This window comes from Apaloderma vittatum, unplaced genomic scaffold (genome assembly GCF_000703405.1).
Source record: "Apaloderma vittatum isolate BGI_N311 unplaced genomic scaffold, ASM70340v1 scaffold21392, whole genome shotgun sequence".
NCBI classification, from domain to species: Eukaryota; Metazoa; Chordata; class Aves; order Trogoniformes; family Trogonidae; genus Apaloderma; species Apaloderma vittatum.
The window spans coordinates 1-13,007 of NW_009703545.1; the positions used below are offsets into that span (position 1 = coordinate 1).

General features: G+C 37.6%; 1 protein-coding gene across 1 annotated transcript in view; it reads left to right on the forward strand.

The window, feature by feature from the left end:
- Positions 1 to 119: 119 nt before the first annotated feature.
- The window catches only part of KIAA0020 (KIAA0020 ortholog), a 25,390-nt gene continuing 12,502 nt past the window's right edge, over positions 120 to 13,007 (forward strand). Inside the window, exons 1-12 of the mRNA XM_009864677.1 lie at positions 120 to 214; positions 1,566 to 1,748; positions 3,570 to 3,705; positions 4,455 to 4,530; positions 5,309 to 5,402; positions 5,613 to 5,679; positions 6,236 to 6,410; positions 6,517 to 6,620; positions 6,967 to 7,045; positions 8,723 to 8,821; positions 9,899 to 9,952; positions 11,441 to 11,521. Of these exons, the coding sequence (XP_009862979.1) occupies positions 121 to 214; positions 1,566 to 1,748; positions 3,570 to 3,705; positions 4,455 to 4,530; positions 5,309 to 5,402; positions 5,613 to 5,679; positions 6,236 to 6,410; positions 6,517 to 6,620; positions 6,967 to 7,045; positions 8,723 to 8,821; positions 9,899 to 9,952; positions 11,441 to 11,521 (1,242 nt within the window). The 5' untranslated portion in view covers position 120. The remainder of the gene's footprint in view (positions 215 to 1,565; positions 1,749 to 3,569; positions 3,706 to 4,454; positions 4,531 to 5,308; positions 5,403 to 5,612; positions 5,680 to 6,235; positions 6,411 to 6,516; positions 6,621 to 6,966; positions 7,046 to 8,722; positions 8,822 to 9,898; positions 9,953 to 11,440; positions 11,522 to 13,007) is intronic.

Here is a 13,007-nt window from a genome sequence, read left to right on the forward strand (position 1 = left end):
GGCCGGGCGAGCGCCCCGGCGAAGGTTTGACTTAACTGGTGTCGTTCCCTCACAGAGCTAACAAGGAAGCTGCAGTGTCCCAGTAGTGCCGTCTCCTGCTCCATTTGCAGTGCTGGCACGATGGAAGCCAAGGGCAAAAGGAAGTTCATGGGGAAGAGTGGGAAAGCGCCTCGTGGAAAAGCGCCGCAAAAAAAAAAGTTTAAAAAAGATAACGGTAAGAAGGCCAAGGCTCCACGTTAAGGAGTTCTAGCTGAGAGATTATTGTTGCGTACAGGCGTGCTTGAACTTCATTTTTTTTTAAGATCCTCACAGAGGTGCTGATGAATTGCGGCCTGGATGAGCAGACTGGAAACTAACCAAGTGGGGGGGCCCAGAGTAGTGGTAGTCAGTGGCACAAAATCTAGTTGGAGGCCAATAGCTAACAGCTTACACCAGGAATCAATGCCGAGTCTAATCCTGTTTAGGAGCTTCATTAATGGTCTGGATGATGGGGCGGAGTGTAGCATCAGTAGGTTTACCTGTGACACAGAATGAGAAAGAGTGGCCAAAGCGTGAAAGGTCATGCTGCCCTCCAGAGGGACCTCAGTGGGCTGGAGGAAAGAGGTGTAAGGAACATCACCAAGTTCAACAAGGAGTGAAATGCAAAGCCATTCTTCTGATGGGGAACAACCTCATGCACCAGTACATGCTGGGTGAATACTGCTTTGCTGAGAATGCCCTGGGACTCCTGGGGATCACAAAGTTGAGTCAGCAATGTGCCTTTGAGACAGAGGCAGCTAATTGGATGCTGGGCCACAGTAGGAGGAGTGCTGCCATCAGGTCCAGGGATGTGATAGTTGCTTCTCAGCACTGGTGAGGCCCCACCTGGAGGTTTGTGTCCAGTTCTGGGCCCCCCAGTAGAAGAGAGATGGGAATGTACTGGAGAGAGTCAAGCAAAGGGCCACAAACCTGTTGAAGGGTCTGGACCATCTCTCCTGTGAGGATAGTTTGAGAGAGCTGGGACAGTTCAGCCTGGAGAAGAGAATGCTGAGGTGAGTGTTGTCCTTGTGTGCAAATACAGGAAGGGAAGAAGTAAAGACAGAGCCAGGCTCTTCTCAGTGGTTCCCAGTGACTAGACCACAGGCAGGGGGCACCAACTGAAACACGAGAGGTTCCCTCTGGGAATTAGGAAGCACTTTTTTACTGTAAGGGTGACCAAGTACTGGCACAGGTTGTCCAGGGAGATGGTGGAGTCTCCCACCTTGCAGATGGTCAAAAGCCACCCCAGCATGGTCCTGGAAAACCATCTTTCAGTGGCTCTGCTTGAGTAGGAGGATTGGACCAGACCACCTGCAGAGGTCCCATCCAACCTCTGCGTTCAAAACTATACTGACCGTATGATCAAATAACCCAGAAAAAGTAAAGCTGAAATGCTTTAGACAGATAGCTCTGATTGATTGTTTTATATATTTATATATATATTAGTATTAAAAAGTAGTTTAATTCTTGTTATAGTAATAACTTGTTATTTTGACGCAATGTTAACTCTAGGATAATATTTTCCTTTCTGTTTTGCTGTGTAATAGATTCGGGTCCACCAAAGAAACTTCTTAACAAGGGAGATGAGGTAGGAAAGCCAAAATCCATTTCCAAGAAGTTTGGGAAAGGGCAGTTAAGACCTGGAAGAACCAATGTCAAACAATTCAAGAATAAACAGCAATCAGAAAAGCTTGCAAAGAAGAGGAAGCTCCAGGATGGTGAAGAAAGTGGTGAGCAGATTAAGTCTGAACATTAAGCCTAGTGGAAACTAGGTTTTGGGAAACATGTCTTTCATCTAGGTCTTCCTCTTTCTCCCTGCCTTGTTACCACCTTTCAAATTTGACTGAGTGACTCCAAGTTTACTTCATGTTTAATCTTTGCTGTAGAAAAATTTACTTACTAAGCTAAAGGCCAAAGTTGTGGGAATCAACAGTTAAAAATATCTTTGGATGTAAAAAAATAAAAATGCAGTAGCAAATCTAAATAATTGGTATGCCATCATAAAGCTATGATTATTTTAATACCCGTATTAAGTGGCTAGGTTGAAACTGTCTTGTTTTCCACACAAATCTGGAGAAGAATGGTTTTTCGTAGACCGTCTTAGAAATTTAATGCTTTGGAAAAGTACTAACTATAAAATTTAGAGCACAGATATTCATGAAACGGTGTTGATTATCCTGTATGTTATTTTTTATTGTGGTCCAAACTATCTAGACACTTCTATAAAAATTAAAAGAGAAAATAATCAATGTTGTCACTGGTTTTACATTCTGTATCTTGTTTTTATGTTTATACAGAGGCTAAATTAATGTCTGGTTTTATTATTGTTGAAATTAATTTCTTTTTTAACTTTGTTTCTGGTACCTGAGAACCTCATGCTATTTTATCCTCTACTGTGAAGCAAAGCTCTAGTGGGACAGTCACAGCACTGTAAAATGGGAAGTGGAATCTTTATGTGAGGGATTCTGAAGTTCTGCTGAAAAATGTTAGTTGTTTGAAGGACAGCAGAAGGTGTTGAGTATTCTAGTGTCACTGCTGTTGCATGTTTGCAGAGTGGCTTCACTTGGAATATGCTCTAAATGTTTGGAAATTTAATAGTAACACAATGTTCATATTAAGTTACTTAAAAACAATGCAAAGCAATGCAGCCACAAACAAATCTCTAAATATTGTTTACATATGTGAAAGTTGCTGCTTTCATAGTGAAGTGTTGCTGATTTTGCTTGTCGCTGTTACTTTAGGAGAGTGTTAGAGAAAAAGTAATAATGTGCTTTGTAAACAGAGAGATTTTGGATGGGTGAGATAGTTAAGCACAGGCTAGTAAGAAACAACAAGTGGTGCTTTAAGGTCTAGAAATGTAACACTGTGTCTTTGCTGTTCCATGCAGAACTTACAGTTAGCATGACCTGGTTCTGTGAAACCAGATAACGTAAGATGATGATGAGTTTTGCTGAGATATGACTACAACTGGAATCAAACACTTGAAGTTTTTCATTGGTGTGTTTGTGGCGCTTTATAGTAGGTTAGCTTAACTGACTGCTATGTGGCACTGCATAGCTGTTGCATAGTAAAACCCCACGATCAGGGATTTTGACTGAGTAAAAAGACTAAGCATGTCAAAAGGCTTTTCTTTTTCTTTTTGCCCCTGAGATTTTGGATATCTATCTTTGAATTAGGCTGCTTCTTCTGAAGGAGGGAAAACATATGTTTGAGTACAGGATGAACTAAAAAAGAAAAATTACCTGAGGCACTCACAGACTGCTAGGTGCATCTTGAATGAATTTTCAGGATATTAAGAGGTTTGTGATGCATCCTTTGACAGAAGTTTGAGGAAAATTCATTGTTTGCCTTGTTCTTCCAGTATTTTAGGAGTGGAAATCACTAGCTTAGCATACTTATTATGTGTTTATGCTTTCATATTACATAGCTGTGTAACTGCAGGCAAAGATCCTGGATTGTTAGCAATTCAAGTCACAGAGCTGCCACAGTTTATACAAATAAAGGATTCCTCTTTTATTGGCTGTAGAAAACGTATTTATTTTTGTCTTCAGGGTCAGATCCTAAGAAGCCGAAGTGGAGTGACTTCAAAAGGAAAAAGAAGGACTTAAAGCAAACAAGACAACTTAATGATAAAAGTAATTATGACATAATTGTAAAATCAAAGCAAATATGGGAAAGTGTGAGAAGGTAATAATTATTTTTTTTTTCTTTCATTCAGTTAGCCTTTAGTCATAAGTTGCAAGAAGGCCCTCTTTCTCCTCTTGTAGTTATATGAAACTGTATTTCCATAGTGAAACTCCACGGGTGAATGACAGCTTTAGATGCAATTCTATAGATGGTTCAAGCAGATTGTGGTGACCCATGGGGCTAGCAAAGTCTGAATTGAGCTCACTTGTATTTTAGACTAAAATTGGTGAGTAAATGCTTAAGGAATTATCTTTTTTCCCTCCTGAATCCTGAAGCACAGAGCTTGTACTAATTGAGCCTGATCTTGCAATGGGTTCACTATGTGAGTTTTTTCTGGAGGTTTATATACTCTGTCTGGGCAGGTGTAATTCTAGAACTGGGCCCCCACACTGGAAGGATTTTACTTGGTGTAAATGTCAGTGCTTTGCAGCTGTGACTGTAAGATGCTTAATATCTTTGGGTCTATAAGCAATTCTGGCAGCAGTTTTGATGTTTTGTTCCATGTAATAATATTGTTATTCAGCAATTAATTCTAAAGTGTGGAAACCTTGTCTGGTTTCTACGAACTGAAGCTTCTTAACTACATCTGCAGGTTTAATGAATGACAATGTAAGTTTGAGTTAACAGGAGCTATCTTTACTTTATAGTGTCTTTTTAGATGTCTTTTTAGTGATTTTTAGATGTAAGTGAATCATACTACAAAAAAGCTACTTCCTCAATTAGGATTGTTTTACTTTTTCTGCTTGTAGGAAGAAATGCGATAAGGAAAAGCGGGAAAAGCTAATGAATGAACTACAAAAGCTTCTTCATGGAAAAATTAAAAGTGTAAGAAAAAACAATGCTATAGTGCACAGACTCACAAAAGCTTCTTTAAAGAATGGTGAAATTTAAATGAACGTCTAATAATACAGTACTAATGTGCTCTTCCAAAAGCTACAGTGAGTAAAAAAAGAACAAAAACAGAATTGAAAGGTGGCATTTGGCACCTGGTTTTCAGACCAGTAATCCTGTGATACTTTGTCTATCAGATGACTATTTTATGGCTGTCTCCTCCACCAAGCATCTTTAGTCCAGTGAAATTCTATGTTAAATGAAGCTCAGAACCAGCCACTCAGAGTTTTGATTAATTACAATTGTTGCTTTAGAGCTTTCTTTTAGAGAAGTTAACGTCCTGATAATTAACTCAGCCAAACAGTCTTTCTGCTTAATTCTTGAAATATATGAATTTGCAGTTGGTTTTTAAAGTCATTCTTGGTATTCCTTGCCCAAGTGGAACTGTATCATCATACTGACTCTGAAATTACAAAGGAAAATGAAAGAAAACAACCATTTCATGGTTCTCTTTCAATATTAAAACCTTGATGCATGTCCTTAATTATCAGCAAGCGCAAGTACTGTCTATGTTGTGTTCAACAGACTTAATTATAAAGCAGTGAAAAAGCCCTTAAAACTTAATTGTTTGTAAACAGGTAACTACTTTTATAATTAGCATTATACGCTGCATGTGGCATAAAGCTGTGTCAGAGAGCAAGTACATTAAAACAAATTTGGTGCATAAAGCCATTTGAACAGCCTAAGATAATGAAATATATCTGTCCTGTAGCTGGCGTTTGCGCATGATTCAACTCGAGTGATCCAGTGCTTTATTCAGTATGGTAATGAGCAGCAAAGGCAAGAGACGTTTGAAGAATTGAAAGGTACTTGCATTTACATTTTACCTATATGCTTCTGTGGTGTTAGAATGCATAAAAACAAGCCGTATTTTTTTCTCTGTAATATTCTTAACATTTTGGTGAACCAGCGCGTTGTTCCTACTTAGCTTTTAGAACTTTGTTAAATGATATCTTTTTTTGTAGAGTTACTGTAGCCAATAATCAAACCAGCTGAATGTTTTTGTCCTCTTCTAGGTAGCCTAGTAGAGTTGAGCAAGTCAAAATATTCCAGAAATATTGTGAAGAAGTTTCTTATGTATGGGTGAGTATGAATTGAATTTGTTCAGCTATGTTGCATTGTTTCATTTCCAGTGTGAGTGCTGATCTTCATCTATAGTGCATTGGTCATGAATAAAAAAACATGACTGTGGAAACATCTTTATAGTTGTAACAAGACAGGACAGTGTGTGATAATGCTGACGGCAATTTTCCTTTTGCAAAAAGTAAAGCTGAAGCTGTCTGTGTTGAGGAAAACATGGCAGAAAAAATTAAGATATATACCCAAAGTTGATGTTTGCCTTATACAAAAAAAATTGGCATTTAAAATTCTTCCCTGCTTAGAGGAAAGCATCCTTTATTCTGTAGAATTTACCCACCAGTTTCTTTTTTTCCCCTTAAAATGCCTTATGATTTCTCCAGATTCCTGGCTTTCTTGGCATAGTCTCGTAAATGCCATATGGCTGATCCAGATGCGTGTATTTCCTGGTTTCTGTGCTCGATCTTAACACCCCAGTGTGCTTCCAAAACCAAAACTATTGATAGGTTAGCTTATCCCTGAAGGTTTTAACTCTTGCTTTCTGTCTTTTCCTGCAACTCAGGACGAAACCACAAATTGCAGAAATAATAAAAAGCTTTAAAGGCCATGTGAAAAAAATGCTCCGTCATGCTGAAGCATCTGCTGTGGTGGAATATGCATATAATGACAAAGCTATTCTGGAGCAGAGGAATATGCTGACAGAAGAACTCTATGGGAACACTTTCCAGCTTTACAAGGTGATGTTTTAATACTTTAAGGTGTATAAAAGGGACTAAAGATTATAATTTTCTATGAACTCTGATATTTACTGGGAAAAAACTTCTGATTGTGTATTCCTTTCAGACACCAGTTGTCCCAACACTTGATAAAGTGTTAGCAGCTCAGCCTGAAAAGAGAGAGGCCATCTTGGACGAAATGAAACAGATTCTTACACCAATGGCACAAAAGTAAGAACAAAAATTAATCTGGCATGAAACGGTTTGTTTCTGACATACAAACAGGCACTAATACTCTTTTAAGCTCATATGAAAGTGATATTGATACCCTTAAGCTGTAACATTGCTGTGTTGTGTAGAAAGTAACTACAGTTTTGTCTTGAATATCTTGCCGGATTTTAGAATTTAATTTCTAAGTTTTGGTAGAATCTTCTCTGTACTGTAATTGCTAAACATCTAACACAGAATGACTGTGCTTTATGCGCACGACACTGCCTAACTTTGTTTTGTAAAAGCAAATGAAGTATTGTTAGCTTAAAACTGTTACTTCTTGTTTATTTCCTGTCCCCAAATACAGAGAGGCTGTGATAAAACACTCACTGGTACATAAAGTATTTCTGGACTTTTTCACTTACAGTCTGCCGAAACAAAGATCTGTAAGTATATTTTGTTTGGTTTTTGTCCTCTTTTGCCTTTGAGTGGAATGTTTTTAATCTTGCTCTGAAAGTGTTGTAACTAGACAGAAATACACATCTTTAAATATAGAGTTTTACACATCTGGTGATTCCAGATAGATGACTGGGCGGTGATGTTGTATGGAGCTTTACAGTCACAGTGAGTTTTCACACTAAAACAATAGTGTTTGTGATATTTGAACTAAAAAAAATTCAGAAATCTAATGAAATAACTTCTATTTTCTCTCTCCATGCTAAATGGTCCTTCTTAATAGCTGAGGAATAACTAAGGCTGAGGACATTGCTTTTAGTGGTTTAGCCTTCCAGTGTGTAGTTTTTTAACAACCTCTAGCCATTGTCCAAAAAATTGTGTACCGAAATGCAGTCCCATTGGGCCCTTCTGTCAGCTGACAGAACTTTGTCTTCTGCCTCCTCCTGAATCAAGCGTGAGGCTTGTATCCCTGTGTCTGTATTAAATTGCAGTTTTAAGCTTACCCTGGCCACTGCGGCAAAAAACTAGGCCTAAATCCTTATGTGCGATGTGACATTGTACAAGCTGCTTCCCCTGTCTTCACACTGTGCCCATCAGCCTCCTCCTGCTTCTGCAGTTCAGCACCATCTCACTCCAGACTAAATGGAGATTTCTAGACTTGCTGTCCCTTGCCTTATTCTGCTGGACTGGACTCCTGAACTGTTGATAATGTTAACAAATGCAAAGCTGGGGCTGGTGAGGTGGACTGTTCATCACCTGTTCTGAGTCTAAATGTTTCCCATTTAAATGCTTCTGTGCATGGTATCATGTAATGCTTTGTCAGAGAATGCTGCTGGATTCACAGTCCCATGTGAATCTGGGGAGTAAGGGCTTAACTGCTCCTTGTTGCCTGGATTTTTGTGCAGACTTGGTAGCATATGGATATTCTCTTTGGGGTTTGGAAACCTATTTTGCACATTTGTGTGTATAGGTAGTGACTCCAGTCATCTTGTGACTGAACTGTTTCTAAATAAATGGTAAAATGCTTGCAGCCTTTCATTGGGGAGTGAGAAGTTAGGGATAGAAAGGGAGATGGATGGGATCTTCATGTCAAAGAAATCTATCAGATAAGAACAGGAGGTAGTGTCTAGTTAACTGGGAGGTTGTTTTGTTTTCTTTTTTGACTGATGGTGTTATTTGTCGGATGATTTCAGAACCATATTGCTACGATATGAACACTGACTTCCAGCTGAATCTTGTACTATCTGATTGTAACATCACCTAATGCTTGAATGACCTTTTAGTTTCTGACTAATACCCTGTATGTATAAATAAATTGCATCACCTTCAGAGATCTTCTTCCTAGATGAGTGGTTGTCTTTGTCTCTGTTTTCTCTCTCAAGTCTGAGCATCCTTCCTTGAATTTTATGTGATAAGACAACTGACAATGTTCAGTACAGTTCTAATTTCATTGGATGAACATGGTGAACACAGGTTTTGAGGTTGGACTCCTTTTGAGGTGGTTTTTCAGAGGTCAAGGCAGTAAGCTTTGTTTTGTAGAGGTACTGATGCTCTCTATAGTATTGTGGGCAGACAAAAAATCCTTTCATGCCCTCACCCACCCGCTTTGAGATTTTTTCAGGCTTTTTCTTTTCAACTATTATGCTTTATAACCTTTTCTTCCCCAGGAAATGATAGAAGCTATCAGAGAGGCTGTCATCTACTTGGCACACACTCATGATGGAGCCCGAGTAGCGATGCACTGCTTATGGCATGGTACTCCCAAGGTATTGTTTGATTTCTGTCTACCCAGTCCTCTGTAATAATAGTATAGTCTAAGACTGTGAGTAGAGTATGATTGCTCACATGGGTCCTTCTGTCACTGTATATTGATGCAGTTAAGTATTTGAAAGCAAAGTTAAAAAGGTAAAGCTATTGGCAGATATAAGCAGTAGTTTTTGGTGAATCAGGTGCTTTCATTAGAACTTTTATAGTGGAAGCATTTTATTTTATTTTTAGTAGAGTTCTCAGAGATGACAGGTAAAGCTTTTCTGTTTTAAGATTACTGGTTATTCATTCATCTTGTAGATTTCTTAGTGCAGCTGAAATTGGCAGTAGGAAGATGTCAGTAAAGAATTTATAATGTGGAATGATGTTTGGCTTTGGAATGCGAAAGAAAATGTTACAGGAATGGTGTTTTAGTTTCTTGTCTTGATACAGTACCTTGAACTACTTCTGGTGTTTAATATGCCATCATCTCTTGAAAATACTGTAATGCCTCCTATCTTTTTCAGTATATAAAAAAAAGACTTATGAAAATAGTCTGCTTGTTAAAGAGTTCAGAAAAAAATGAAATTTCTAGGATCTAGGGGTTGTAATGGGTCTAAAAAGATCGAGCAGTGATTGCAAGAGTTGAAAAAAGCAAGCACTGAGTAAACTTTCTGCCAAAAAAAGTCTTGCTAGTAAAGAAGTTTTGCGATAAGCTAGAGTCCTTGCTACTTTAAAGTTTCAGGTCATGTTGAGTAAGTGAAGTGTTGAAGTGCATTCTTCTTAAGTAATGAGCAACGTAGAGGTGAACATACGTGATGGCTTGGTTTAGGGTTTTCTTTGTTTTTCACATTGATATCTTCCACTGGTAAGTGGGACTTAAACATTTCACTGAACCAACTTAGTATTCGGCCTGTCACAGATCAGGTGTAAGCCTTCACAGTCTTTCTCTGTGTTGAGTAATAGTACAAATGTGAGATTTTGGTATATAGACTTTGCTTTAGTAAGCAAATGGAAGATTATCGTTTTGAAAGTGTAGTTATTCAAATTCACCGACATTATAAGCTTATTCAAGTTTGTTGTTTCCTTTTGCATAGGACCGAAAAGTCATTGTGAAAACTATGAAGACATATATTGAAAAAATAGCAACGGTGAGTGTTCATTAACCATTTATTTTACAGTCTTCGAGACACAAGTGGTTTGCTAGAGGCTAATTTAAATGTGCATTGGTACTGGCAACAACTATGAGATCTTAAAACTAAGTTGAAAATAGTGGTCATATATTTGATAATATGAAATATATTGAACATTATGGAATATTTAGACATACTCGGAAGCTGCACCGTGGGTGCTACATGTAGTATTATCCTTCTTTAAAGCAGCTGAGTTAATTGTAAGTATTTTTCTACGTTTTTTTTTCCTTTTGAGCCCAATTTTATATTGCATCTTTATATGACTTACTGGTTAATTCTTGACTGAAAGTAAAATAACATGTTAAATCAGGAACCTGAAAAATGATTTAATGTTGAAGTGGCATACAATAGAAGAAATCTATTTATATTTTTTTCTGAGTAACATGTATATTTGGAGGCTGCAGCAGCAATAGAGTAACTGTTGCAACCAGATTTCATAACACTGGGCAAAGTTGCAACTGGAAGAAAATATATGTAAATTTTTTTCACTTCCTGGTCAGTGATCTCCAGGCTTTTTTGATCACACATCCCTGAGCATTCATCCCTTATTTATTTGTTTGTTTGTTTGTAATTAATTATATATATTTATTATGTATAGCATTGATTATGTATCGATTATGTATACGTACTACTGTACTAGTATACTTTATACAACATATACAGAAATAGAAATTTTAAAAGGATGAGATAAAAGTAGTCAGTGGGTATTTTTATATGTTTCTTAATGGCAAAAAAATATTTTCTTCCTGCACCACCGTGGTTTGTCCTGTGCATCCCACTTTGGAGGCCACTGTGTTGTTTCTCTCCATAATTTTTTAGTACCAGAATAAATGAGTTGTTGTGTTTTATAAAATATATCTATTATACAGAAGTATGACTCAGTGTATAAATAATAGTTAAAACAACACTGAAGCACTGAAGGTTTGGCTTCACTTTGATGCATAGTGTCGCTGACATACCAGTGAATTGAGTTGAGCCCTTTTGAGTGTGCTGGGCTCTTGCTCTCCAACAGTGTGGTGGAGATGGTACAGCTCTTCGCAGAGACATGATCTGCATAAACACGATATGTGATTAATCTCAGTTTTAAGCTAATCCACCATAGAAGTAAAATCTGTATGTAATATTCCTGCAAGGCAAATCCTATGATTTCAAATTACAGTTTTACAGTAGGATTAGGTAAACAGCTTGGATGTGATAAAGCAGCATATCAGTTTATAATGGCAGATGAACTTAATCTATCTGTTTTCACAACATGCTTCCTTAACAAGCCTTGATTTTAGGGAGAGCCTCAAAATTGGCCTTTTCTCTCTCGTTCTGTGACAGTAGACAGGATTTGGTTGTGATTCGTCTTGTGTCATGTTTGATACAAACTCAAAAACGTTGATTCTAGATGAGTATATTCATGGAACTTGACTGCATATGGTTTCTAATGTTTCATCTTTGCAGGGTGAATTTTCTCATCTGGTCTTGCTGGCAGCATTTGATTGCATCGATGACACTAAACTGGTGAAACAGTTAATTTTATCAGTAAGTAATTGAATTTTTCCTGAAATAATATACTGAATTGTGTCAGTGTGTTTTTTCACAGTATAGGAGGATGAGAGTAAGAATCTATCCAACCATTCAATTCCTTTCCACTTTTTCATTTCATTACATTTGTGTGTTGTGATTATTTTTTTCTTTTCATAGAAGACTTCAACGCTTTCATATGTTCTCTTTAGTTGTTTGAACTAGTTTTAGGATAGATTCAGTGCTTACTGAAAATTACCCCTTTTTGTATCTTTATTCTAGTTAATCTAGCTGGATTCCATCTGGCTAGAAGGAATCTCTTTAAAGTCAATGCCCTTATCATAGACGTTTGAGCTCTGCTAGTATTTCAACAGGTTAAACTGGTGAAAAACTTGAGAATGAGGATGTCACTTTATTTATTTTAGAGGCAAACCTAAAATATCTTGAATGTTTGTGTCTGGATTCTCCTTATTGTGCAAACGTATTATTGTAAAAAGGATTGTTTAGAACATTTAGCTCTTTTCCAGAAGTAGCATCTCGCAAAGTGGTACTTCAAGCTAAACTATAGTAAACTTTCAGGCTTGTGGCAGCAGGCCTGGCTGTAGTATATCATGACTTGAAGCAAGAAAAAGAGACTTTTGTTTTGATGCTGAAACCACTGGCTCACATTAATTCTCAAAACTTGACATTTTTACTTAATATGTTGATAATTAAAGTCTGGACAAAATCCATGTACCATCTTTATCTTGATTCCAAAATGTTTACAGATGGATGTCTGAAACATGAGAGCATTCTAGATGTTTTGATTCACTTACGTGTAATTGTAAAATGAGCGATAAGGATAGTATGATATGGTGTGCATCTGCTTCCTTTTGGAATGCCCCATTTCCCTACCTTCCTTCCAAAAATTATCTGAACGGTTTGATAAAGTGTTTATACTTAAGATTATGTTTACATTCAAATTTTAATCTATAAATTACCATAAAGTTATGTTTCCATACTGGAGTATGTTTCCATACTCCATGGTGCACAGTTAATTTTCATGCAATCAGGGTAATTGACGTTGATGTATGGGTTGTAAATGTGCCTATCAGTTGTCCTCATGCTGTAGCATTTAGGACTGGCAGGTTGAGAAGCAGGGAGACTGAGGTGAGGTGAATACACTGGATGTGGAGGAAGAATATGAGGAAGAAGTAGAAGTGGTTATGATGAGACTTGCTTCAAAAAATATGAGCAGTTCTTCCATTAAGCAACTTTGTATAGGGGAGAACTGGGTTTGGCACCCTAGCATGGAGATTTGGCCCTAAGTCTGTAACTCTGTGATGGGTGTGCAGAGATCAAATGATCCCATTGTGGAAATGTGGGATCCTTTTATTTCTCCTGTATATTAGCTGTGATCACAGCTGGGTTTTGCTTCCAGAATCTGGTCTGCATTGCAACAGCTTCTGGACAAGTTCCAGGCTCTGATGGATCAGAGGTGTCTTGGTTACAAGATCATTGAGGC